The sequence below is a fragment of the Pelophylax lessonae genome (genome assembly GCF_965119305.1).
Source record: "Pelophylax lessonae genome assembly, chromosome: 4".
Lineage (NCBI taxonomy): Eukaryota > Metazoa > Chordata > Amphibia > Anura > Ranidae > Pelophylax > Pelophylax lessonae.
Window position 1 is genome coordinate 572,460,140 of NC_138771.1, and position 27,865 is coordinate 572,488,004.

General features: G+C 41.3%; 1 protein-coding gene across 2 annotated transcripts in view; it reads left to right on the plus strand.

Moving 5' to 3' along the window:
• The window catches only part of FGFR1 (fibroblast growth factor receptor 1), a 126,706-nt gene extending 109,138 nt beyond the window's left edge, over window positions 1-17,568 (plus strand). For both annotated transcript variants that reach the window (XM_082255092.1, XM_082255093.1), the window contains 9 exons: window positions 1,910-2,055; window positions 2,145-2,266; window positions 3,704-3,814; window positions 4,761-4,951; window positions 10,290-10,412; window positions 12,515-12,585; window positions 14,501-14,638; window positions 15,948-16,053; window positions 16,152-17,568. In XM_082255092.1, coding sequence (XP_082111218.1) covers window positions 1,910-2,055; window positions 2,145-2,266; window positions 3,704-3,814; window positions 4,761-4,951; window positions 10,290-10,412; window positions 12,515-12,585; window positions 14,501-14,638; window positions 15,948-16,053; window positions 16,152-16,316 — 1,173 coding nt within the window. In that variant the 3' untranslated portion in view covers window positions 16,317-17,568. The remainder of the gene's footprint in view (window positions 1-1,909; window positions 2,056-2,144; window positions 2,267-3,703; window positions 3,815-4,760; window positions 4,952-10,289; window positions 10,413-12,514; window positions 12,586-14,500; window positions 14,639-15,947; window positions 16,054-16,151) is intronic.
• Window positions 17,569-27,865: the final 10,297 nt, after the last annotated feature.

Here is a 27,865-nt window from a genome sequence, read left to right on the forward strand (position 1 = left end):
GGGCCACCTGGCCAAACTGAGCAATCAGACGAGAAGGGCCTTAGTCAGGGAGGTGACCAAGGAACCCGATAGTCCCTCTGACAGAGCTCCAGTGTTACTCTGTGGAGAGAGAACCTTCCAGAAGAACAACCATCTCTGCAGCACTCCACCAGTCAAGCCTAAATGGTAGAGTGGCCATTTGGAAGCCACTCCTCCGTAAAAGGCACACAACAACCTAGCTGGAGTTTTGCCAAAAGGCACCTGAAGGACTCTGACCTTGAGAAACAAAATTCTCTGGTCTGATGAAACCTAGATTGAACTCTTTGGCCTAAATGGCAAGCATCATGTCTGGCGGAAACCAGGCACTGCTCATCACCTGGCCAATACCATCCCTACAGTGAAGCATGGTGGTGGCAGCATCATGCTGTGGGAATGTTTTTTTAGTGGCAGGAACTGGGAGACTAGTCTTGATCGAGGAAGAGATGAATGCAGAAATGTACAGCGACATCCTTGATGAAAACCTGCTGCAGAGCGCTCTGGACCTCAGACTGGGGTGAAGGTTCATCCTCCCAACAGGACAATCAACCCTAAGCACACAGCCAAGATAACAATGGACTGGCTATGGAACAACTCTGTTAATGTCCTTGAGTGGCCCAGCCAGAGCCCAGAATTGAACCCGATTGAACATCTCGGAAAATGGCTGTGCACCGATGCTCCCCATCCAACCTGATGGAACTTGAGAGGTCCTGCAAAGAAGAATGGGAGAAACTACCCAAAAATAGGTGTGCCAAGCTTGTAGCAATGACTTGAGGCTGTAATTAGTGCCAAAGGTGCTTCAACAAAGTTTTTAGCAAAGGATGTGAATGCATGTGATTTATTTATTTTTTATTATAAATTTGCAAGGTTTCAAACTTCTTTCACATTGTCATTATGGTGTATTTTTTGTAGAATTTTGAGGAAAATTATGAATTTAATCCATTTGGGAATAAACCTGTAACATAAAATTTGTAAAAAGTGAACACCGAGAAAATGGATGGGCAGGAGGGGCGGCTGCCGTAGGCACTGTGATTTCATGTGAGGTGGGGGGCGCTGTGGGGAGATTGAGGGGGGAGGGGATTTTTGCTGGGAGGGGCAATTTGGGGGTGGAAGGGGGTAAGAATTGCTAAGAGTGGTGATTTGGGGAGGGGGAGGGTTATGTTGGGGGGAAGAGGATTTGTGCTAGGAAGGGGGATTTGGGGGGGGGGGGGTGTTAGAAGAGGTGATAAGGTTAAGGGGGGGAGAATTGTGCTAGGAGGAAAAATTGTTTGGGGGAGGGGGATTTGTGCTAGGAGGGGGCATTTTTTTTGGGTGTGGGGGTTTGTGCTAGTTGGCTTTTGTTTTAGGGGGGGATTTGTGCTTGGAGGTTATATATGAAGGGCGTATTTGTACTGGGAGGGGAAATTTGGAGGGGAGGGGAAATTTGAGGGGTCGAGGATTTGTGCTAGGGGGGGTGACTTTTTTGGGGGGAGGGGCATCTGTTGTAGGGGGATGGGGGGCAAAGATTTGTGCTGGAAGGGGTTAGCATTTCAGCAGAGGGGCGGATTTGTACTGTGGGAATATATGCTTAGGGGGCTAAGCATGCAGATTCATGCTCAATTTTTTTTTTTTGGGAGGGGGGTTTTTGCTGACACAATGCTCATACATCTTGAGGGGGGGGGGGCAGTTTGGCATGTTTGCTCTGTTGCCCTGGGCTCTAGATGACCTTGTTCCTGCACTGCATATAGTTGGCAAATGTCAACATTTTGCAACTTTATATGGCAGGTTTATTTTTCTCCATAAAATGGTAAACAGCCCAAATTTTTAGAACACATATGCTGATTATTTAGAGATTCTCTGTTTTATACTGTACATAAGGTAACCTGCTATTGTTGGTCTCCCCCCTCCATTACAGGTGTCCGCAGATTCCAGCTCTTCAATGAATTCTGGAGTAATATTGGTTAGGCCTTCTCGGCTGTCATCTAGTGGAACACCGATGTTAGCTGGTGTGTCTGAATATGAGCTTCCTGAAGACCCCAGATGGGAAGTAGCAAGGGACAGGTAAGGAATCAATCCATAAATGCTCTTTTCATTCAATCTTATTACTGTTCATCCACAAATGTTTTACAAACATATATGTTTTTACCTAGGTTAATCCTTGGAAAGCCACTTGGAGAAGGATGTTTTGGTCAAGTAGTTATGGCAGAGGCTATTGGGCTAGACAAGGAGAAACCAAACAGGGTCACAAAAGTTGCAGTCAAAATGCTTAAATGTAAGTGTTTTCTTTTTTTTTCTTATCTTTTCATCAAGAGTTTAACAAACTCAAGACCTATTTTGCGACATATAAAGATGTATTGTTTGGCCAGAAGTGTACATTCTCCCTTTTGAGAACTGCAACAGTATTTCAGTAGTACCATTTCAGTTTTTGTAGCCCTACAGACAGCCGAGACAGCACAAAACATTGGTAATTCACGCACAAATGATGGCTTGGCAGACATATACTGTCCCTTATATATCTGCCCCTCGAGCATGATGTTGCAGGGAGCTTTGCTACACCTGCCAAAACACCTGAAGAAAACAGGTTAAACCTCACAACAAGGTATAGGGCTTTATTGCACCATTATAAAAGCATTAAACATTATCTAAAGTCCACATAAATAAAACCTTAGGCAAGCTATAGATATTTTTCTTTTCATTAACCATGGGTATCGACTGATGGATTGACTTGGATACAATCATCCTGGCTATACAGGGTTTGAATCTATAGCCGGCTTTAGTGAGAATTTATATATCTGTTAGCAGGGATCCTGCATAATGAAAGGCGTGGCATATCTGAAAGACAAGTGGGCCATCACCAGCTTGATGGCTATAGGTTACCAGAAGTATACCAGAAAGGTTTGTCACAGTTCCAAAACAATAGGGTGATACCACCCTTCTCCTACGCTTGGAATCCAAGCCTCCCGACCACACTCCCACGGGACTCACAACTGGCGTCTCAAATGGCTAAGGTCTTGCTGCCCAAAACGGACTGGGCTAGTCCACCGATACTAGAGGCAAAGAAAAACAAAGGAAGGGTGCACCGACCTAGTGCATTATCCTCATTAACAGGCTTTATTCATGCAACATATAAAAATGGCTACTCACAAACATAGGTGAAAATAGATCCTGAGGAAGAGGTTAAGCCTCGAAACGCGTCAGCGTCATCTTATCGGATATGGACTAATTTATGGACTTCTCTTGACATTTGAGCAACTGAGCTCGATATGATCTATTTTCACCTATGTTTGTGAGTAGCCATTTTTTGTATGTTGCATGAATAAAGCCTGTTAATGAGGATAATGCGCTAGGTCGGTGCGCCCTTTCTTTGTTTTTCTTTGCCTCAAGTTTGTCACAGTGCCCACTGGCTCAGTGATTACCATGACTGCATCACAGCACTGAGGTCCTGAGCTCAAATCCTTACAAGGCATTGTCTATATAGGTTTTCTGCTTCTTCTCTAGGTATATATAGGCTTCTTCCTAAAACGTGCTTGTTTGTTCATAGACATTGAAATTATGCTTAGATTGTGGGTGGCGCTAGATTGTAAGCTCCGCTGGGACAGAAAGTGAAAGAGTGGAGATAATGCAAAAATTGTTCACAAATACAGGTAATACCATTTGAAATAATTGTAAATATAACCACTAATAACCATGCTATGTGTTTTTGCCTTAGCTGATGCAAGTGAGAAGGACTTGTCTGATCTAATTTCGGAAATGGAAATGATGAAAATGATTGGAAAGCACAAAAATATCATCAATCTTCTTGGAGCCTGTACTCAGGATGGTAAGTCCCAGTGCACTCATAAAAGTGGAAATGTTTATTATGAGACTCTGTTAAATCCTACAGTGTGGTGTTTCTGTCCTCACCCCAACCATTTTTAAATACAACTTGTTTTGATTTCTTCTTGGGGAAAGTGATGGTTAAGAGCTGTCCAGAGACAGATGTCCTGCAATTAACACACTATTGGCTGATCTCTGTTCTTTGCATTAGACTCTCCTTTTCTCCTCCTCCATGAATGAATTTCAGTGTTTATGGTAGAACAGATTGGAAGAGAGTAGTAGTAAAGGTGACTAATAACATCCTATGTTGGGAATCACCACTGATGATCACAAGCCTTCCTGCATTGATAAAGCTCATGAGTCTTGTGTCAGTATTGTTCAGTGCACCGGTATCTCCAGGGAGATGAAATACAAATAGCGATCTTGATTGCTTTGTGCCTTTTTTTATACTTTTTTTTTTTTTTTTTTTTTTCAATGCAACCAGTGCAGTTTCAAACATTTTGGTTTGGTGTCTGCCTCTTTCAGTTTGCTGCACAAAAAAAGCACAGACTGTGGGTGGGAAAAGCAGCACAAGGAGCCAGTAAGTTGTGCAGCAGTGCTCAAGAGACACGGAGGGTGGGGACAAGACCTGTAAGTGTTAACTGCAGAAGAGAACAGTCAAGTTTTCTGCTCTGGCAGACAGGGCTGTGTTGTGTGACAAAGCTGTGTATATCTTGGAAGGGGTTTGGCAGATAAACAAATCATTTGGCAGGTAACACTGCTCCTTTTTTATGTATTTTAACTGTTTTTAACCATTTGCTTGGAGTTCAGCTTTAAGTATCAGAAAATGTTGACATTTTTTCATTGGTACACAAAACTCATAAGCTTCAACTATTTTTTCTGCTGTTATTAAGCTGCTTTTATAACCGGTACAATTTGTGCATGCACTGAATCCTACGTGATTATTCTAGGTCCTCTATATGTGATCGTTGAATATGCTGCTAAAGGGAATCTCCGGGAATATCTTCGAGCAAGGCGTCCACCTGGCATGGAATATTGCTACAACCCTAGCTGTGCCCCCGATGAGCAGCTCACCTTTAAAGACCTGGTCTCCTGTGCCTATCAGGTGGCACGAGGCATGGAATACCTGGCTTCCAAAAAGGTTAGAAACTTTTTATTGATCTGTTTAAAGAGGAAGTAAAGTCAATGTGTCTTTTTTTTTTTTTTTTTGTTACCTGAAAAGTAAAAGCATAATGTGCTAGTATGCATCGCATATTAGCACATTGTGACACCTCCAAATGAAGCCCTCTTCGTCCCCGCTGGAGGCCACATCCATCTTCACTCGTCGTCTTCCAGGTCCACTGCCTCCGGCTGTGCTACAGGCCATGGCCGTGTACAGTCACTGCCCCACATGCGTGGGGGAGCCGCCGGTTACGGCACAGGGCTTTGAAGAAACAGCACGGACGGCTGCTCCTTCAGAGCGCATGCACCGATGTCATCGGCGCACTGTACAGTAAATATCTCCTAAACGATGCAAGTTATTTACAGTACCTATAGGTAAGCCTTATTATAGGTTTACCTATAGGTACAAGTCAGAGATGGGGGTTTACAACCACTTTAAGCTCTTAGCTTATTGTTGTAAGTGGGGTCAACTCCTCATGTACTTTGCTTGAATTGGGGGAGCTGAACAGAAAATAAATCATAAAGTTTAGCAGCCTTGCCAATCCCATCAGAAATAGAAATACAAATGTGGCGCTAATCTTGTAAGATTAATCAAAGAAATCTTTGATATTAGTGGATAATAAGCAACAGTTCCAATTCTTTCCCATGGATAAATAAAAACTTCCAAAAGAAGGGGAGAGATGTGAAGATCCTCAGCGAGGGAAACCACCACCAGGCACCCGCACACACTGATCCTTACCAGATCCCAATGACCCTCATTACAAAGGTCAAAAGCGCTAATGGCACAAGCCCTGGAAAGCCGGGATCCTTCACTCCTCCTCATTAGATACTATACATCAAGCGGGCAGTCGTTAAGTCCTTGCAGGGTCGCCATGTGAGGAAACAAAATACCAACACATAGTGTACACTGCTAAAAGGTTTTATTGTCCCCAAAGGATAAAATTGCACTTACTCGACAGCCGCAATTAGAGAGCGTTGCTTATTTCCTCCTCCATACGGTCGGGTGCTCGCGCATCCCACCAGAAAAATGGCCGCCGTGTCTCTTCCTCGTGTGGCGTGCGTCGCCGTAGGCTCCACCCGACGCGTTTCGTCACAGCTGACGTCGTCTAGGGGTGTGGTCCTACGGCATCAACGCCATATATATATAGGATTGAGACGGGCGGAAGTAATCCAATTCACCACCACCCGGAAACGGCCAGCTTGCGCTTCACCGCCCGGATGTGGGAATGGTAAAGATAAACATAGAGGCATAATAGCCCCATCACTCCGATCGCCACATAATATGGGATCGATTTAGGCAAAAAAGAGGAAAAAAGCCTTTAAAATATTAGACTTTTATAACAGTAACCCCCATTATCAAAAGTCAACACACTGCTTGATTAGAGATCACAGCGCCCTCTGGTGGTCACACTATAGACCACAGAAGGGGGAAAAGAAACAACACTCTCTTCACATAACGGAACAAAGCAAAATATAAAAACATTATGACACATAATTAAAAATTAAAAAAGCTGAAAAGTTGGACAATGAATACAATTTTAAATGTTAACACTCTAAATCAGAATCTTATAGAACACAAAAAATCATATCCAAAACAAGTCAAAGCACAATATATAAAAACTGGGGAACATAGTAATGGGGTAATATCAAGAGTTGTTAATGAACGCATTCAGATCCCATTCTATGTTCAGACCCAATGGGGTATAGGACTTAAGCCTTTATATCCAGCTGGTTTCTAGCTTGGAAACCCCCCGGGTCATGTTACTACCTCTCCAGTTTTTGGTGAATCTGTCTATCCCAAGGAAAATGGTTCCCTTCGGGTCCCTCTGGTGGCACTGGTCATAGTGTCTCGAAACACTATGTTTCGGAAACCCCTTGACTATGTTGGCCACATGCTCCTTGAGTCTTACATGGAGCTCCCTTATGGTGCGGCCAACATAGTCAAGCCCGCAAGGACACCTCAACAAATATACTACATATCTCGTAGTACAAGATATAAAAGGCTTGATCTTAAAATCTTGGCCTGTAGAACTAGAGGTGAATGAACAGATTCGCCTACTCCTATTGTGATTCAGCTGACAAATGGCACATTTCCTGCAAGGGAAAAAACCACCCATGGTTTGAAAAAAGGACATAACTCTAGGGGGGTCCCTCACATTGGGAGCCACCTGGAATTTCAATGGTGGAACCCCTCTAAAAACCAGCTGGGGTTGATCGGGAAGGAGGGGACCCAATATTCCATCACTCTTAAGAACGTGCCAATGTCGGCGAATGATCTTTTTAATAGAAAAATGCTGTGTGGAGTAGGATGACAAAAATGCGAAACCAAAGGAATCGTTTTTCTCCCTCATCCTTGGTTGTAACAGATCATCCCTATTTCGCACATCAGCCTTTGCTATGGCTTCATCCAAGAGTTGTTCCTTGTAGCCCTTTTCAAGGAACCTCTCTTTCAGAATGGAGGCCTCTTTGAGAAAATCACTCCTCAGTGAGCAATTACGCTTAAGGCGCAGGAACTGACTGACAGGAATGGACTCTAACCACGCAGCATGATGACAGCTGGTGGTGTCAATGAATCCGTTCCTGTCAGTCGCCTTGAAGAATGTAGATGTCAGAATATGGCCCTCTCGCACCATTATCTTCAAATCTAAGAAATGAATCTCAGAGGTGCTGAATTCATATTGTAATTGGATACCTTTATCATTCTGATTGAGAGTGACCATAAATTCTTTAAGGGAATCAGGAGAGCCATCCCATAGGAGGAGGATGTCATCAATGTACCTACGCCAGAGCACAAGCTCCGGCCTAGGCACACCTGTGACGACATCCTCCTCCCATTTGGCCATAAAGAGATTGGCCATACTGGGAGCAAATTTAGCTCCCATGGCCACACCCCTATTTTGAAGATAAAAATCCCCCTTGAACCAGAAATAGTTATGGCTCATAGCAAAGCTCAAAAGGGAGATCAGATAATCCTTTTGAAAGCTTAGAGGGATATCCTGTCCTAAATAATAGGAAACAGCCTCAAGGCCATGATTATGCGAAATAATTGTATATAGGGACGACACGTCCGCTGTTGCCAGGATGTATCCCTCTTTCCATTGAATCCCTTTTAGTTCATTCATGACGTGCATTGAATCACGCAGATAGGATGGCATTTTTGACACCAAGGGCTGCAAGAAATGATCTATATATTTGCCCACCCGGGAGGTAACGGAATCAATACCGCTAATAATGGGCCTCCCGGGTGGGCAAACAGGATCCTTATGCACCTTGGGTAGGAAATAGATGACCGGAATTCTAGGGGTCTTAGGAACTAAGAAATCCTTCTCCTTTTTAGTGAGAAGTTTTCTATCGAATCCTTCTATCACCAACTCCTCCAAAAGCCGTTTGTAGTTCTTAGTGGGGTCTCCCCTCAGAGGGATATAGGTCTCACGATCCGATAAGAGCCTCATCATCTCCTGATCATAGGCCTCAGTATCTAGGATCACGATCCCCCCTCCCTTATCAGCGGGTCTGACCACAATATCTTTACGCTCCTTGAGTGTCCTGAGGCCTCTATTGAACGCAAGATCAGTCCCGCATTTTTTAATCTGCAGCTGATCTAAATCTTTCGCCACAAGGTCTCTAAACACCGTCAACGACGGTGCCAGGGGTCCAGGGGGATTAAAGGTAGAAGCGTTAGAAAATTGAGTATTCCTTACTCCCATAACATATTCCTGTTTGGGCGGGATAGGGTTGTTTGTGAAATGCCTCTTAATACTCAATTTTCTTACAAATTTTTGAAGATCGATAAACGTATCGAATCTGTCGATTGGTTTAGGAGGGGCATACTTCAACCCCCGATTCAGCACATGTCTTTCATCGGAGGAGATGACAGCAGAACTCAAATTGAAGAGCCCATCATCTTTTAAAGCCGCCTTTTTTTTGTATTGGAGCCTCCTCCCCCCTCTTGACCCCCTTTTACATTTTTTTGCCTTTTGTTTTTCGGTATAGCCCCCTGAAAAAAACGTTGCTGGGGTCCCCCGTTGTATTGATCAGAGGGGTATCCATTCGCCTGGGTATTCTTCCCGAAATAGGGGAAGGGAGTCAATTGACCATTTTGATGAAAATTGGTCATCTGGTTATTAGGCCGCGACCGAACCATCTCCCTCTCATAGGGGTGATTGGTTATGTACCTTTCCGGTTCAGGGGGATTATAGGTCAGAGGAGCAAACCTGTTAGAAACAGGCAATGCATTACCTTGGGCAATCGCCTGAGTTGGGCGTCCTCTTCCTCTCCCTCTTCCACGTCCTCTTCCCCGTCCCCGGCCATTCCCATGGGCAGGTTGGGGGTAGGGGGAGAAGGTTCGCATAACATTAGAGGTTCCAGGTACCGGGGTATCTGGAATTTCCACCGGAGTAACCTCCATAGGTCCCGAGGAGTCTTCTTTAGCTAGCTCCCTTTGCTTGGTCGCCTGCCATTTAAACACATTCCCTGATTTGTAGTCACCAAGGTCCCTAGCAAATTTCTTCTTCTTTCTTCTTCTTTCTTTCTTTCTTTCTTTCTTTCTTTCTTTCTTTCTTTCTTTCTTTCTTTCTTTCTTTCTTTCTTTCTTTCTTTCTTTCTTTCTTTCTTTCTTTCTTTCTTTCTTTCTTTCTTTCTTTCTATCCTTCTTCTTCTTCATCCTTCTTCTTATTCATCCTTCTTCTTATTCATCCTTCTTCTTATTCATCCTTCTTCTTATTCATCCTTCTTCTTATTCATCCTTCTCCTTATTCATCCTTCTCCTTATTCATCCTTCTCCTTATTCATCCTTCTCCTTATTCATCCTTCTCCTTATTCATCCTTCTCCTTATTCATCCTTCTCCTTGAAGGCCACCAATTTCTCTTTGATTAAATTGATGTCCTCATCCAACTTTTTCAACTTTTGTCTTTTGTTGGACATCATAAAATTCAACAAGCTGATCCCAGCATTGTTAAAAAATAAAAACCAATCATTAGTGTTAGTACAGTCACTTTGTGGAAATACCTCCCACCTCAGGCTCCTGGGAACCATGCCATCAGCAACATACCTCTCGAAGAAGGCAATGTCCCAATTTGCATGGAGCTCAGCAGTCATGAGGTTTTTCAGTCGCAAAAATAATCCCCCAATATCATCCAGGGTTTCATCTGTAGGGGTAAACACCCCTTCAGCATTAATAACATGTTTTGACCGAAACTCGAAGATATCCATAATATTGGTATGATAGAAAACTTCACAATAAAGTGAAACACTAACACACAAACAGGACATCTTATCTGAAATACTCAGCATTAAAATGTGTTTTCCCTCCCTTCAGTGCATCCACAGAGATCTGGCTGCTCGGAATGTTCTTGTAACCGAGGATAATATAATGAAAATTGCTGATTTTGGCCTTGCTCGTGATATCCACCATATTGATTATTACAAAAAGACAACAAATGTAAGTATTGTTTTAATTGGCTCTGATAAATCTTTCTCTACTTATCTATGACCATGTTGTGACCTCTTCTACCTGGCCATCTTTATGCTTTGTATGGTGTTTCATGCCATATTTTTGGGCCTTTTCCAGAGCACCCAGAAAAGGGGACACCAATAGATTGCAAGTCTGAATTATGTTCCCAGTGCTCTACAAATCCAGGAGACCCTTGTGTTATGGAGGCATTGGGGATAATTTCTGGAATAATGCCTTCCAAAATTAAAAATATTAAATACCTGAAGGATTAGGTTCCCATGGCTTGCTGAAACACCATTTGAAGTGGCATCAATTATAGCATTGCTCTCAAAACCTATGGAATTTCAGCTTCCTCTCATTTAGCCAGGCTTTAGTTTGTTTAGTGTATTTTACTGGCCTCATAGAAGCTACCTCACTAAAATTTAATCATATAGAAATATGGAAGATAGTGTGTTATATTGACATACATTATCTCACAAAAGTGAGTATGCCCCTCACATTTTTGCAAATATTTTATTATAACTTTTCATGTGACAGTACTAAACAAATTACACTTTGCAACAATGTAAAGTAGTGTGTACAGTTTGTATAACAGTGTCTGTCCCCTCAAAATAACTCGACAAACGGCAATTAATGTCTAAACCGCTGGCAACAAAAGTGAGTACACCCCTAAGTGAAAATCTCCAAATTGGGCCCAATTAGCCATTTTCCCTCCCTGGTGTCATGTGACTCGTTAGTGTTACAAGGTCTCAGGTGTGAATGGGGAGCAGGAGTGTTAAGTTTGGTGGTATTACTCTAACACTCTCATACTGGTTACTGGAAGTTCATCATGGCAAATAACTCTCTGAGGATCTGAAAAAAAGAATGGTTCCTCTACATAAAGAGGCCTAGGCTATAAGAAGATTGCCAAGACCCTGAAACTGAGCTGCAGCACAGTGGCCAAGACCATACAGCAGTTTAACAGGACAGGTTCCATTTGGAACAGTTCTCGTTATGGTCGACCAATGATGTTGAGTGCACGTGGTCATTGTCATATCCAGAGGTGCTGTCAGCATTGCTGCAGAAGTTGAAGGGGTGGGGCTCAGCCTGTCAGTGCTCAGACCATACGCCGCACACTGCATCAAAATGGTCTGCATGACTGTTATCCCAGAAGGAAGCCACTTCTAAAGATGATGCACAAGAAAGCCCGCAAACAGTTTGCTGAAGACAATCAGACTAAAGATATGGATTACTGGAACCATGTCCTGTGGTCTGATGAGAATAAACTTATTTGGTTCAGATGGTGTAAACCAGGTGAGGAGTACAAAGACAAGTGTGTCTTGCCTACAGTCAAGCATGGTGGTGGGAGTGTCGTGGTCTGGGGCTACATGAGTGCTGCCAGCACTGGGGAGCTACAGTTCATTGAGAGAACCATGAATGCCAACATGTACTGTGACATACTGAAGCAGAGCATGATCCCTCCCTTCGGAGACTGGGCCACAGGGCAGTATTCCAACATAACGACCCCAAACACAGCTCCAAGATGACCACTGCCTTGCTAAAGAAGCTGGGGGTAAAGGTGATGGACTGGCCAAGCATGTCTCCAGACCTTAACACTATTGAGCATCTGTGGGGCATCCTCAAATGGAAGGTGGCAGAGTGCAAGGTCTCTAATGTCCACCAGCTCCGTGATGTCCTCATCGAGGAGTGGAAGAGGACTCCAGTGGCAACCTGGGAAGCTCTGGTGAACTCCATTCCCAAGAGGGTTATAGCAGTGCTGGAATATAATGGTGGCCACACAAAATATTGACACTTTGGGGGCCCAATTTGGACATTTTTACTTGGGGGTGTACTCACTTTTGTTGCCAGTGGTTTAGACATTAATGGCTGTGTGTTGACTTTTTTTGAGGGGACAGCTAATTTACACTGTTATACAAGCTGTACACTCACTACTTTACATTGTAGCAAAAAGTAATTTCTTCGGTGTTGTCACATGAAAAGATATAATAAAATATTTACAAAAATGTGAGGGGTGTACTCAGTTTTGTGAGATACTGTATAAGTAAAAGGTGCCTTGGGTATAATACGTTAACATCTGTATTTCTTGATAGGGCCGCTTGCCAGTAAAATGGATGGCTCCCGAAGCTCTATTTGACCGAATCTATACTCATCAAAGTGATGTGTAAGTATATTGTGTGTTTATCATTAGAAGCAGAGCTTGAGCCAAATGGTTATAATACATCTTTCATTTGTGCTCAACAGTTTTGACAGGTAATTGCAGAATGTGATGTAGAGATGCAAGTATCATGCATGTGGGTTTTTTTAGAAGTTCGTTTTTTAAATTGTGCACCTTGGACACATTCTTATTATACAGTCCTCATGCTGCTAAATATGACATCCTGGGCATATAAAAAAGCCTTTGTTGCTAGTCCTATATAGAGTCCTTCTTGAATTCTAGATGCAAAAGTTTGACATGGGCAAAGCCATTGAGCTGCATTACTGGCCTGTCATAATCGCAGTACTACATTTATTATTTGTCTTTGTTAAATGGTTCTATGCTGCCCACAGCCATCATACAGAAGGGAAGTGTAATTTTTCAGTGCAAGATGTTATTCTGGTGGCTTTTGGAAAACAGCTAAGCTGAGTTTCAGACAAGTAGTTAAATACATGGTTAAAATACATATCTGGGTACTGGTTTACCTGCCAAAGAATTTCTAATTAAAATGGAACTAAAGGCTCTTTTTTATAATTGACAGAAAGCAGTCCTTTATTGCAGAAGAGACTGTCTCCTCTGCAAACAAAGCTCATTTTCTTCCTGCCAGCATGTTTCTTTTAGTTGTACACTGAGCCATGAATCCACAGCTTAGTGTACATTCTTAGCATGCTGTGGGTGCTGAAACAAAGTTGCACTCATACGGGAGTTAGGGAGTTCAGACCGATCCGTCAGGTTGCCTGAGGACTCTGGACCCAGAAGAAGATTCCAGCAGGAATGGAGTGATTAGGGCGAGCGCGCATGTTGCATCACTGGAGGACAGCACTTTGGGAGGCATGTTTAGTAAAATTTACAAATATGCTATGCATTTGTGCACATTATGTCAAAAGCCCCGCCAACCTAAAAAATGTATTTGTAGCTTATGTACAGAACCACTGCCAGGGAGAACAACCAGTAAATCATCTGTCTTGCAGCTACATAGTTTGGCCAAGAACACGCCCCCAGCCTGCTAAATGGACAGTGAAGATTTGCGGTACAGGGTTGGGTTATACAGTAAACTCAACTTAGAGTAGGTCCACAAACCCCCCCCCCCCCCCACACACAAAAAAATGTAAAGTCAGCAGCTACACACACTGTAGTTGCTGACTTTTAATATTAGGACAATTACCTGTCCTGGAATCCAGTGATGTTGGCAGCCCAGCCAATATTTCTATCGGCTCTTGGGTGCTGCCTCCGCTCTTGCCTGTAAGGGAAACTGGCAGTGAAGCCTTGTAGTATTACAGCTGGTTTCCTACTGCGCATGCGCGAATGGCCCGGCGGCAGGGGAAGGAGAACGGGGGGGGGGGCGCTCTTCCGTGTGATCTCGCCACAGTTGGGTCTCTTGGAAGTGGGGACGGGTACCTGTCAAAAACAGAAGAGGATGCAGATAAGTGGAGCTCACACTTTTGGTGGAACTCGGCTTTAAGTTAGAAGTTGAGGAAGTCACAAGTGGATTATGTCAATATAAATTATTTTATTTACTTTGTTATTGCATATATACATCTTTTTAAAAGTACTTTTTTTTTTTTTGCTTATCTGACTGGAGTTGTAGTTCAGCTTTGAAATGAAACTGCAATCCTTTGGTGCAGTTCCACTTATATCTGAGCCTTCCCCATCTACCGTCTTGTACTCACCTGTCCCAAATGCAGCCTGATATCACTTACTTTAAACATTTTTTTTTTTGTTACAATCAAGAGTTAATATTTCTTATGTAATTTGTGTATTTCATTGCTTGTATGCCTCACACACCTGCTGTTGCCATGTAGAGGAGGTCCTGTTCCTATATTTTAGAGCATGTAGTTAAGTAGTGTTGGGTCTTCTGCACTAATGATATGGTTTATTCCAGGTGGTCATTTGGGGTACTACTGTGGGAAATTTTTACACTTGGAGGCTCACCATATCCTGGGGTCCCTATGGAAGAACTCTTTAAGTTACTAAAAGAAGGACATCGGATGGACAAGCCCACAAATTGTACCAATGAACTGTGAGTGAATATTTCCTGCATGTTTGTTGTTGGATTCATACAGCAGTTCTGTTGCTAATGCTGGAAATTAAGGAAGGATTCAGAAGTAGACGATGAGTGAGAGTGGGTTCTGTTGAGTAATTCTACAATGTGACTGGAAATGTATTTAAATGGCACATGAGAGAAATCTGGGCTTTTTTTCCAACCTTGCTATTGGAAATATTAGTTGCTTGATTGTTTCTAAAATTCCACCAGCTTTTATTAATTATTTTACAGACAAGGAACAAGTATAGAGATTCAGGTGTTAATGGGAAATATGTAACTGGCTGCATACATGTTAATTTGCAAAATTTGCAAAATATATGTTTGCCACTATGCCCCAATGTATAAAAGAAATCACGTTTTGGAAATCTGTTGCAATGTACCATAAATTGGATGTAGATCCTGACAGTTACAGAACTTTCTGTTTCAGGTGCACAACAGTAAGCTGCTGCCTTGCAATTAGCAGCAATCTTGCCAGCCTGTTGTGCAGTCTCTTTGCATTGGTCATTCTGCCTATCATAACTGCAAAAGGCATGCACAGTCCATATAGGCAGCCCAATCGCCAACTGAAAGAGTTTGCTGACTGATAAGCAAGACTACTGCTGATTGCAAGGTAGTGACTTGGCTGTATTAGGCTGAAACAGAAAGTGCTCTTAATGGCATGATCTACAGGTAATAATCTTTGCAGCTGTTGGGCTGCCTATTGGGTAGCAGTTCCACTTCTGATATACAATTCCTTTATCTTTATGCATCTCTTTTCAAGATTTATAACATTCTTTAAGGCATCCAGCAGGATTTTTTGTGGTGTGTTGTGGTGCTCTTCATACAGAAAAAGCAACACAATTACAGTAGACACCAGGGGGCCCTGCACGTTTTTAAGGAAGAAAAAAAAAATACAAGTTTTTTGTTTTTTTTTGCAGTTGCTGTACATTGACAGACCATTAAAAATTAAGGGGCTGCCTTAACCCCAGTTCATACTAACATGCTGTCTGTAAAGCCCTGCAAAACCGCTTGCAGTCTGAAGGGACCCTTAGAGTCATTCATATATGAATTCTATAACCAAAATTCTTTAGTTATTCAGTTGACCCATTGTTTTTTTTTTTTTTTTTTTTTAATTGGCTAAATTTTACGGACTACTGTCGACTTGGGAAGCCATTTAGACCGCCATAATCATGTATCAAAGATGGTTAAAAAAATCTGGCATGTTGCTTACAACAAACCAGTGTTGCAATTTCTTAATCTTCTAGATTTGTTGACTGTGCCTTTTTATGTTGTAATGTATCACCAGGTACATGATGATGAGAGACTGCTGGCATGCGGTGCCATGCCAGAGGCCCACCTTTGTACAGCTGGTGGAAGATCTGGACCGTATATTGGCTCTCAGTTCTAACCAGGTAAATGTGATATTTGCAAGGAGTTTCAGAGTTAATAATGCACAATGTGTATTCAAACTGTATAATACATAATTAATGATGTGTTCTCTTTGCCGTAGGAGTACCTTGATCTGGCCATGCCAGTGAGTCAGTATTCTCCATGTTTCCCGGACACAAGAAGCTCCACGTGTTCTTCGGGGGAAGATTCTGTTTTTTCTCATGATCCCTTACCAGACGAACCTTGTCTTCCCAAATACCCCAATGGAGGACTTAAAAAACGTTGACCATCTAATCAGAGGTCCCCTCTTTCTGTCAGACTTTGTATAACTTTCATGCATTCCCCAAAAATGAACATTCATTCAACTTCTTAGTTCCCAAGAACCATGGTACTATTCCAGATCATGTCTTCAGTCTTACCTCATATTTTGAAGGACCTCTGGGATTCTGATGTTTGAAGTGGAAAAAAGACCAAGTATTGCATACCCTACAGCCTGTGTCCACACAAAAATGCCCTGGTGACAGTGTAGGTACAATGATGTCAACTTTCAAGGAAATCTCATCCATCATGCTAATCAAAGGAATGCCAGCTATCCTTAAGTGAACAGTTTGGATCTTTGAGGTCATTTAAATGCCACCTCAGGATATTGCCTCCCAGCTTATCTTTTTCATATACTTTGGCTACAGTGCATATTGCTGTTGCACTTGGCCGTTTGTGCATTCATTTGGAGCATGCCTTAAACATCAAAAATATTTGGAGATCAACACAATGTAGCTTGAAGTACTCCAAAACCGGTTTGGATATGCTCTTCCTTTCAAGATGCACCACGAATGTCTTCTGTCCACAATTAGTTGAACTGATACATGCAGAAAAACTAATAAGGATATCATTATGCTTCATATTTGAATGTCTAAGTCTTAATAAATTGAAGGAATGTTTTAAAGCACCTATCACAAGCGAACTGTGCCTAAATCTTGCACATCGATTTTTAACCGTAAAATTTTAACCTCTGCTGGCCAGCTAATGGTACGAAGAATAGACCAGTTCACTTGCTGCTGGTTTTCTTGGTTGTCTGATCTAGGCCTTTGTCTCAGCTCTTGCCCAAAATGTTGCTTGTCCTAAAGTTCTGTTAATAAATATAGGTCAGACAAAGAGCCGGAGGGAATGTATTGGAGATATTGGTCTAATTCACATTATTCTGAAAAATGGGAGATATTTCCTTTTTAACAGGTTTCAAGCTAATTGTAATATAAATATGGGTGGCAGAACCCGCTAATGCTTTCCTTGTGTACATAGCTAGAAAATGTATAAATATGAAATATATATTTACATGTCTTTTTAAGAAAAAAAAAAGTTATGAAATATATACCAGTTTGGTAGTAAAGTGGCTGGTAGATGTCAGTTGCTATAAACAAAAAAAAAAATCATATATTTTGCTACATTTTCAGTTTGTATTTTTTTTTTAAATTATGTTCTAAGATTTTCTTATTTCCAGTACAAGTCCCTTAATAAAGAGAATCGGCTTCAGTTGACATTTTTATACATGGTTTCAACGTTTTATTGCAGGTACATTTCCTGTGGTTTCAAATATATTGCTTTGTTTTTAATTAGATGTATATTTTGTTCATGTGTGGGTCATTTCTCCTTTCATTACCTGGGGTTGAAAAAAAAATACACACAGTTCCTGCAAATATGTGATCCATTCCTCTTTCTGGCAAAGAAATAAAGACTTGGGTCATATGGACTTTTCCATGAGGCTCTAGGAAAGGCTAACGTCCCAGAAGAACAAAGCCAGGTGACTTCCCTTCTAGGCCACTTGTAGGGCTCATTTACACTTGTATGTACAAAATTTTTTTTTTTTTTTTTTTCCGTGTAGTTAAGGCCCTTACCCCTATGAGAGACCAACAAAAAATAGGATAGAAAAAGATGGGGCTTTGCAGGCCAGTGGGAGTAGAAGGATCAGACTAAAAACCAATTTATATAAAACCAAAATACATTTTATTGATGATTACAGGATAAAACTACACATGGACAACCATGTATACTCAAAAAGCCACAGACTGACATACAATACTAAAATCAAACATTGAGAGTCACTAGCAATATAGAAACCAATCCCTTAGGGGGATATGACCAGAAAAAAAAAAAAAAAGCCTGTGTAGGATGGAGAGTGGGTCTCAAGCTGGATTCGGTCAGAGTAGGTCCCCAGCAAGCCGACGCGTTTCGCTCAAGGCTTCCTCAGGGCCTGAGAGACCATAACAGACCGGTATTTCCTTCTTGGTAGTGACTCATGCTAGACGACAAGGTTGTAGCGATACTAGATGCTGCTTGGAAGATGTTTCTTCCGAAAATATAAATTCTTTACAGACGTCATGAACAAATTTATTGCACTGGATCCGATACTTTAAGTCCCAAATGTGTCCCCAGAAGGAAGGCTTCAGGGTTTACCCTTAATGTAGCCTCCTCAATAGGGATCGCAGCCAGAAAAGGTAGGGGTCCACTCTTAGGTATCTTTTCAAAATATATATGTGTATATATTACACCATAGCTATGATGGATCTAATGTTATATAAAAGTGGCTTAGAGTAGGACGAGAAGCAGCCTTTCCTGTGCGTTCCTTGGAATATTGGATTTCCAACCTCTGTACTCTGGTTGGTAGCAGGGAATAACCTCTCCTTAGTATGTAAAGTACTTCAGGCAGGGAAGGGGGGCATATATGCATATATATATTCAATTATAGGGAACAATCGGTCCTGGGCTACCTAAGCCCTCCGTGGTCAATATACAGCAACAACCTGCCTGAGGGGTGTTGCTGTATATTGACCACGGAGGGCTTAGGTAGCCCAGGACCGATTGTTCCCTATAATTGAATATATATATGCATATATGCCCCCCTTCCCTGCCTGAAGTACTTTACATACTAAGGAGAGGTTATTCCCTGCTACCAACCAGAGTACAGAGGTTGGAAATCCAATATTCCAAGGAACGCACAGGAAAGGCTGCTTCTCGTCCTACTCTAAGCCACTTTTATATAACATTAGATCCATCATAGCTATGGTGTAATATATACACATATATATTTTGAAAAGATACCTAAGAGTGGACCCCTACCTTTTCTGGCTGCGATCCCTATTGAGGAGGCTACATTAAGGGTAAACCCTGAAGCCTTCCTTCTGGGGACACATTTGGGACTTAAAGTATCGGATCCAGTGCAATAAATTTGTTCATGACGTCTGTAAAGAATTTATATTTTCGGAAGAAACATCTTCCAAGCAGCATCTAGTATCGCTACAACCTTGTCGTCTAGCATGAGTCACTACCAAGAAGGAAATACCGGTCTGTTATGGTCTCTCAGGCCCTGAGGAAGCCTTGAGCGAAACGCGTCGGCTTGCTGGGGACCTACTCTGACCGAATCCAGCTTGAGACCCACTCTCCATCCTACACAGGCTTTTTTTTTTCTGGTCATATCCCCCTAAGGGATTGGTTTCTATATTGCTAGTGACTCTCAATGTTTGATTTTAGTATTGTATGTCAGTCTGTGGCTTTTTGAGTATACATGGTTGTCCATGTGTAGTTTTATCCTGTAATCATCAATAAAATGTATTTTGGTTTTATATAAATTGGTTTTTAGTCTGATCCTTCTACTCCCACTGGCCTGCAAAGCCCCATCTTTTTCTATCCTATTTTTTGTTCATTTACACTTGTAGTTTTGAGAGCCCAAAAATATTTGGCTTTTTAAGTACATGAGTGTTTAGTATAAAAGGGTCCGCTGTCACTGACATAAGGCCCGTATGTTGGTGGCAGCAAAAGGATTAAAGGAACTTTCATAAAAAAAAAAAGTACATGAGGAATCAAATCTAAAACATCTGGAAAGCCAAATTCTTATTTACGGTAAATGTCCAATCAGATTTAAAAATTACAGTCACACTGGTGAAAACAAAATCCCAGTGTAAAGCTTTGATAATTTAGTCTATAATGTAAATTATTTAAAATGCTCTTTCCATTTCATTCTGCTACTTCTATGACCGAAATGTGGCAAAGAATATACCGGTAGTTTGCAGTTAGGCAAACTGAGGGAGTTCTGAACACTAGAATCCTGCTTCTGTAATTGACTCTGCTTTTACAAAAAGTCTGTATAGACATGAAAGCCAAACAGGAGGCATAACCTGCAATAGATTTTTTCCCCCCAAAAAATGTGATCTGTGGATCAGGAGCTTATGTGTCCTTTAAAGGAGAACCCCGCTTTTATTAAAAAAAAAAAAAACAGTGTAGCTTTTAACTTTGTTAATAACATCTAATTAAAAATGACTTGTGTAGCTAGCAAATTATCTTTCCATATCAATCTGAAGTTGCTGTAATTTTTTAAAAAAAAGTTAAAAAAAAAAAAAAAAAACCCAATGTATAATAGCAACCTAGTCGAAGTGTCATTTCCTGCTGATGCGATTGGCTCACTGATTTTCTCAGAGGTCTACACTATGATGCAATTAGAATTTTAGGCATCCCCTGAAATAGAAATTTAATTTTTGAGAAGATACTTCCGAAGTGTTAATTACTTCTAAAGATATGCAGACACCTCAGCTTTCCTACTTAAAAGAGACGTTTGGGATTTAAAAAAAACAAATCATTATACTCACCTTGGTGGATGCAGCATCGATCAGATGCTGCATCTGTCTTCCGCCAGCTCTGCAATGAGAACCGAGCCATTAAATTACTCAGTTCTCCCCTCCGCTCTGAGCAGAGAGCCATGACACTCAGTCAACAGCTCTCTGCTTTCCCCTCCAGCACTCACTGGAGTGCTGGGCTGTGGAGGGAGACAGGAGAGGATGGCTCAAGCTCTCATCGGATTGCTGAGAGGCTGATATAGGTGCCAGTTCAGGCATCTAGGTTAATACCAAGCCTGGACTGGCTGAGGTAGGTCAGCCGACAATGGGCTATAGCCTGCTGTCAGCTACAAAAGGGTCACTGGAGACTGAACTGTGCTCCTGTGATCCATAGGAGTATGGCCCAAAAAGCTTTAGCCATTCTTCTCCTTTTTTAAAACAACGAAAGTGCACCAGGTGGTTAAAATTAACACAGACCCTACCATTTAGAAATAATTCTGGAAAGCACTAGGTGTAGGTTTGTTTTATCAAGAAAAGTGAAATTCTACAGTAAGGCATTGATTATAATTTGTCTGCTAGAAAACAGACACAATTCCTACAGTACATGGGGTACTATTTGATAATTAAAAATTAAGCCAGTGAATCCCTGAAAAAGACAGACCCTTTTATAGAGGCTGCGGCCTGGAGGTCTAAAGTGGTACTCCAGTCAAAACACTAAATACATACAGTGCCTTGAAAGTTTTTATACCCCTTGAAATTTTCCACATTTTGTCATGTTACAACCATGACAAAATGTTACAATGGCAGAGGATCCCCAAATCCAGGTGTGAAAGACTTGTTGCATCTTTCCCAAAAAGACTCCTGGCTGTATTATATCAAAAGGGGGCTTCTACTAAATACTGAGCAAAGGGTCTGAATACTTAGGTCCATGTGATATTTCAGTTTTTCTTTTTTAATAAATCTGCAACAATGTCAACAATTCTGTGTTTTTCTGTCAGTATGGGGTGCTATGTGTACATTCATGAGGAAGAAGAATGAACCTAAATGATTTTAGCAAATGGCTGCAATATAACAGAGTGAAAAATTTAAGGGGGTCTGAATACTTTCCGTACCCACTGTAAAATCGCAATAAAATAGTTACGTTTTTGGTTGTAACATGACAAAATGTGGAAAATTTCAAGGGGTATAAAAACTTTCAAGGCACTGTATGTATTTAGTATTTTAGGGGTCTGAATACTTTCCGTACCCACTGTATGTGCTGGTCCAGCACAAAGTGGCACATAATTGTGAAGTGGAAGGCACATAATTGTGAAGTGGAAGGAAAATGATTTTCAAATTTTTTTACAAAATAAATATTTGAAAAGTGTGGCTTGCATTTGTATTCAGCCCCCCTTTCCCGAGTCAATAATTTGTAGAACCACCTTTCACTGCAATTACAGCTGCAAGTCTTTATTGGTATGTCTCTGCCAGCTTTGCACATCTAGAGAGTGACATTTTTGCTCATTCTTCTTTGCAAAATAGCTCAATCTCTGTCAGATTGGATGGAGAGTGTCTGTGAACAGCCGTTTTCCAGTCTTGCCAAGGATTCTCAATCTGATTTAGGTCTGGACTTTGACTGGGCCAGTCTAACACATTAATATGCTTTGATCTAAACAATTCCATTGTAGTGATAGTTGTATGTTTAGGGTCGTTGTCCTGCTCGAAGGTGAACTTCCGCCCCAGTTTTAAGTCTTTTGCAGACTCTTAACAGGTTTTCTTCGAAGATTGCACTCTATTTGGCTCCATCCATCTTCCAATCAACTCTGACCATCTTCCCTGTCCCAGCTGAAGAAAATCATCCCCACAACATGATGCTGCCACCACCATGTTTCACAGTGGGGATGGTGTGTTCAGGGTGATGTGCAGTGTTTGTTTTCTGCCACACATAGCGTTTTGCTTCTAGCCCAAAAAAGTTCAATTTTGGTCTCATCTGACCAGAGCACCTTCTTCCACATGTTTGCTGTGTCCCCCACTTGTATACTTTTTCAAGGCGCTGTATGTGAAATCTATATACAGATTTAAACAAATTTGTTCCCTTCCACAAAAAAAACACCATTTTCTCTAAAATAACTTGAAACTTGCCAAAATAATTGGCATCCATCGTAGATCCATATTTCTTAAAAATCAGACTTTTTTTTTTATGAATTAAAACAAATGAAAATGAAATGAACAAAAATATTTTATCCAAGTCAATCATTGCAAACAAGCAATTTCGTAAAGCGGAGCTCCAGCCCCCCCACCATAAAATTTCAAAGTCAGCAGCTACAAATACTGTAGCTGCTGACTTTTAAAATTAGGACACTTACCTGTCCAGGGATCCCACGATGTCAGCACCCCAGCTGATTTTTAATCAGCCCTCGGATTCTGCCTCCACCATTCCTTGTAAGGGAAACCAGTAGTGAAGCCTTGTGGCATTACAGTAAGTTCCCTATTGCACATGTGTGAATGATCTTGCGATTTGTAAATGGCCCAGTGGCAGGCGAAGGGGGAGGGGGCCAAACACCGGGGGACCTTGCTGTGGCATGGTCACCCAGAAGTGGGGACGGGTACCGGTCAAAAACAGACCCCTCGAAAGGTGCCAAATGTGGCACCTGAAAGGGGAGGAAGCAGACAAGCAGAGCTTCTCCTTTTGGGTGGAGTTCCGCTTTAAGCTCTCAATGAGACTTCAGCACCTGCCAGCAGATAGTTTTGCCCACTCTTCTTTAGCAAACTACTCCAGTTCTCTCAGGTTTGAAGAGTACCTTCTCCAGATTGCATGTTGCAGCTCTTTCTTTAGATGTTTGATTGGATTTAGACCAGGGCACTATAAAGCTATTTTAGAATAGTTCTATGTTTTGTTTCTAGTAGTTCTTGGCTGTTTTTAAGCTGCATGTGTTGGGTAATTTTCCTGTTGGAGGACTCATGACCTGCAACTGATAGAGCTTTCTGACACTGGGTAGTACATTTTGTTCCAGAATTCCTTGAGATTTCAATGCACCCCATGCCAGATGCAGCAGAGTAGCCCCAAAACATACCTAAGCCCCCACCATGTTTCGCAGTAGGTAGGGCATTCTATTCTTTCAAAGCTTTATTTTGTTTTTTCCCATCTGTGAAAATAGGACTGATACAAGTTGCCAAAAATAGTTTTGTCCCATCTCTCCAAAAAACATTCTACAAGAAGCATTGTGGTTTGTCAAGATGACTTTTAGCAAATTTTATTCTGACTGCCCAAAAAAAAATTAGGTTTTAGAGCACGCAGACATATAGAGGTTGGTTTACTAAAACTGAAGAATGCAAAATATGGTACAGCTCTTCATAAAAACCAAACCTTTTCCATTTTTTTTTTTTTTTAAATCAAAGCTTAAATGAACAAGCTGAAGAGCGAACCTGATTGGCTACCATGCACAGCTGCACCAGATTTTGGACTTTCCGGTTTTAGTAAATCAACCCCCATAGAGACAACAAGAATCACAGAAAAAGGAAGGTAAATCTAAACAATATTTTTTTTTTTTTTTTTTTTTTTTTTTTTTTTTTTAGGATTTCCTTTGCAGTTTATCTTGGATCTCTTTGAATTTTTTCTGTGGCTCTTTACCATTTACATTGTCCTTCTGTTCAATATAGGGTCAATTTTCTTCTTGCAGACTTGTCCAAGGTTGACATGTACTTATATAAACCTGTTGACCATTGATGTCCCTGCCGGGAACTCATGCTGTGTGCAGGAGTCTGGCAGGGCACGGAGAGTGGGTTCCTTGGCATGATGACTATGTACTAGACATTTCTACCTATAGTAAATATCAAATAAAAATGCAACGCCAAAGATTCAAATAAAATTCCTTTAACCCAATCTGTGCACAATATGTGCCAAAATTAATATTAAATTGGTGCTGTAAAGCTGTGCAGTGACAAAATATACAAAAATATTAAATATATTAGGTGGCAAAAAAAAAAATCAGTAAACTTAATTACAAATGTGATAAGTCCAAATGAAAGTGGGTCATATGACCCATTTCTTCAGTGAAATTCCACCGTGCAGTGCCAATACAGATAATAAAGTGCTGGTGCAAAAAATCCCCATAGAAGAAAGTGCTGGTGCTCTCTTTCACTTGTGTGAAAAAGCTGCTCACCTTAACAGCTGACTCCTGTGTTACCAGTGACAGTGAGTCAAATATATCTGTTCCCATCTAGGGCTATCAATCAGAATACTGCTCACTCCTCTCCTTTCTCGTCCTCCAAGATACAGTATATACCTCCAAAGCAGCTACACGGTGTATATATAGGGAAAAAACACACTCTAGTGCTTTCTGTGGAGCCTGCGCGTGGATGTTCCATCTCGGCCATTCTAGTGGAGGTGTATCCAAGGAATATCACCTTGTGAATCTTGTCAAGCCCTGTTTTGTAAGTGTATTATTTTTCATTATAATGCTGAATAAACTAGAAATGCAGAGAGCACTAGAGGGTGTGTTATTTTTATTGTTTTATTGTTATTTTTTCCCTATATATACTCTGTGGAGCTGTTTTGGAGGTATGTATCTTGGAGGAAGGAGGAGAGGAGTGAGCAGTACTCTGATTGATATCACTAGAGGGGAACAGCTCTATTTGACTCACTGGTAATACACGAGTCCAATGTTAAGGTGAGCAGCTTGTTAGCACGGGTGGAAGAGAGCACCATCACTTTCTTCTAAGTGGATTTTTTGCACCAGCACTTTATCTGTATTGGCACTGCATGGTGGAATTTCACTGACGAAATGTCATATGATACGGTTTCATATGGACTTATCACATTTGTATTTATTTTACTGATTTTTTTTTTTTTTGCCACTTATATTACATTTTTTTTAAATATAAATATACATACATTTTGTATATTTTGTCACTGTACAGTGTTACGGCACTGATTTTAATATTCAATTTGGCACATATTGTGCACAGATTGGGTTGAAGGAATTTTATTTGAATCTTTGGCGCTGCATTTTTATTTGATGTTTACTATATTTATGTGTTTATTGGAAGACACTTTGTTAGCTGCCATTGGGTGAATTTATTTTGTGAATAGAGGTATTTTAACACTTGTTTACAATTTATGATTGTGCCGATTTATTGTTTTTCCAAGTATCACATTTCCACCTATAGAGCTGGTGCCGGTAAGGGCACATTTTTAAGTAAGCCCAACTACTGCAGGGTTGTGAATGTTAAAGGATTTTAATTAAAAGGTATTGCACTATTGTTAAGTCATTTGTCTTCCATGTTTATTTTGACATCCTGTGGTTTGTTGAGGAACTACAATTCCCATCGTGCTTGTAAATGAGTGTTTTTACAATGCCTCATGGGACATGTAGTTCTGCAACATCTGGAGGGCCGTAGTTTGAGGATCCCTGTTCTAGAAGTATTGCACATCCGTGGATTAAAAGCTCTGTGATGCCTGGGGGTTCAGGTGAGTGCATTGTTTTTATATTTGCAATTGATGGAGCACAGGATATTTACACCTGCCACCCCCTGGTGTGACAGCGCCTTCTCTCTGATATTCACATGTAATCTAATCCCCTGGACCTTAAACTGAATATTTGCAATATTCTCAAACTGCTTGGTAATAGTCTTAGGTATGCTTTATTGGCATACCAATAGCCAAGGGTGAAAGGGGGCTCGCTATGAAGATAAAGGGATGTAATGATGACCACAGATCCAGTATTGTATCGTTAAAGTGATTGCAAAGTCTTTGTTATTTAAAAAAAAAAAAAAAAACATGGTCTACCCACCTCCTCTGTGCAGTTGGTTTTTCACAAAGTGGCCTGGATCCTCCTCTTCTCGGGTCCTTCTTCGGGTTTCCTGGCCCCTCCCGCCTATCGAGTGCCCCCACAGCAAGTAGCTGTGCGATTCAAAGGACAAGTCTTTGGGATCAAACTATTTGCTAGTAACAAATCCCCTTCTCTATAAATAAATGTATTGCTTTCAGAGATTCTGGTCATCCATATGAGCTCTTGGATATTAACTCTGTATGCCTATTAATTGGCTCCATGTGTGGCCACAGAGCAAATCAACGAAATATAGAGTATAGGTTCTGGAGTAATTGTGCATAGTTAGCGCTAAGATTTTGTAAATAAAAATAAACCTGTATACCTATCAGCCATAACTCTATATGTTCACCCAATATTGAGTAGATATCCCTTTTGCCATTAAAACAACCCTGACCCATTGAGCCATGGATGCCACTAGATAGCTGAAGGTATGCTGTGGTATCTGGCACCAAGCCATTAGTAGCAAATACTTTAGGTTCTGTAAGTTGCAAGCTGGGGCCTCCATGGATCGGACAGATGCTCAAATAGATTGGGATATGAAGAATTTGGAGGCCAAGTCAAGAGCTCAAACCCTTCTTAAATCATTTTTACAGTGACAGGGAGTAATATCCTGCTGAGAAGCCACTACCATCAGGGAAAACCGTTCATGAAAGCATGTACTTGGACAGCAACAATATTTAGTTAGGTGGTACATGTAACAAGTAACATCCTCCTGAATGGCAGGACTCAAGCAGAACATTGCCCAAAGCATCACATTGCCCTCACCAGCTTTTCTTATTCTCGTACTACATCATGGTGTCATGTTTTCCCCAGGCGATGCACATACACCCGGCTATCCACATTCAGGCCACCTTCTTTCATTACTCTGTGGTCCAGTTCTGGTGTTCACGTGCCCATTTTAGCTGGGCTGCTGACTGAAAAGAATTCTGCCATAGCTGACCACAATCGGGTGAGAGCTCAGAGAAGCAAAGAGACTGCCAGTGCTCATCACACAGGACCTTGCCTCAGAGACCAAGAGTGTGAAGTATAGTTTGGATGCCTGCTGTGATCAGACTGTACTACAACCACTTGTAGGGAATGAAAAGAGGGACTGGCTCAGCAGGATTGAAAGAAATTACAGCAGCTTTTTACCTGCCTGTGATCTTGAACTGAATCAGAGTACCTCTCCAGGGACCTAGAAGTTGGCGCCCTGGGTTTGGCAAGAGACTAACAATGTACAAGTTAATATCCTGTCTGCTGGGAACTGTTCTACTTTCTTCAAGTGCCCCAACTTTGCTGGCCAACAGTTTTTTTTTTTTCCTTTCATTAATCACTGGCCAGTGGCATAAAACTGGCACTTTTATAATAAGTTAAGACTGTCTTTATATACTGTTGCCAGGTAAATACAGTTATGTTAATAATTGTTCGAACACTGCAAATGTTTA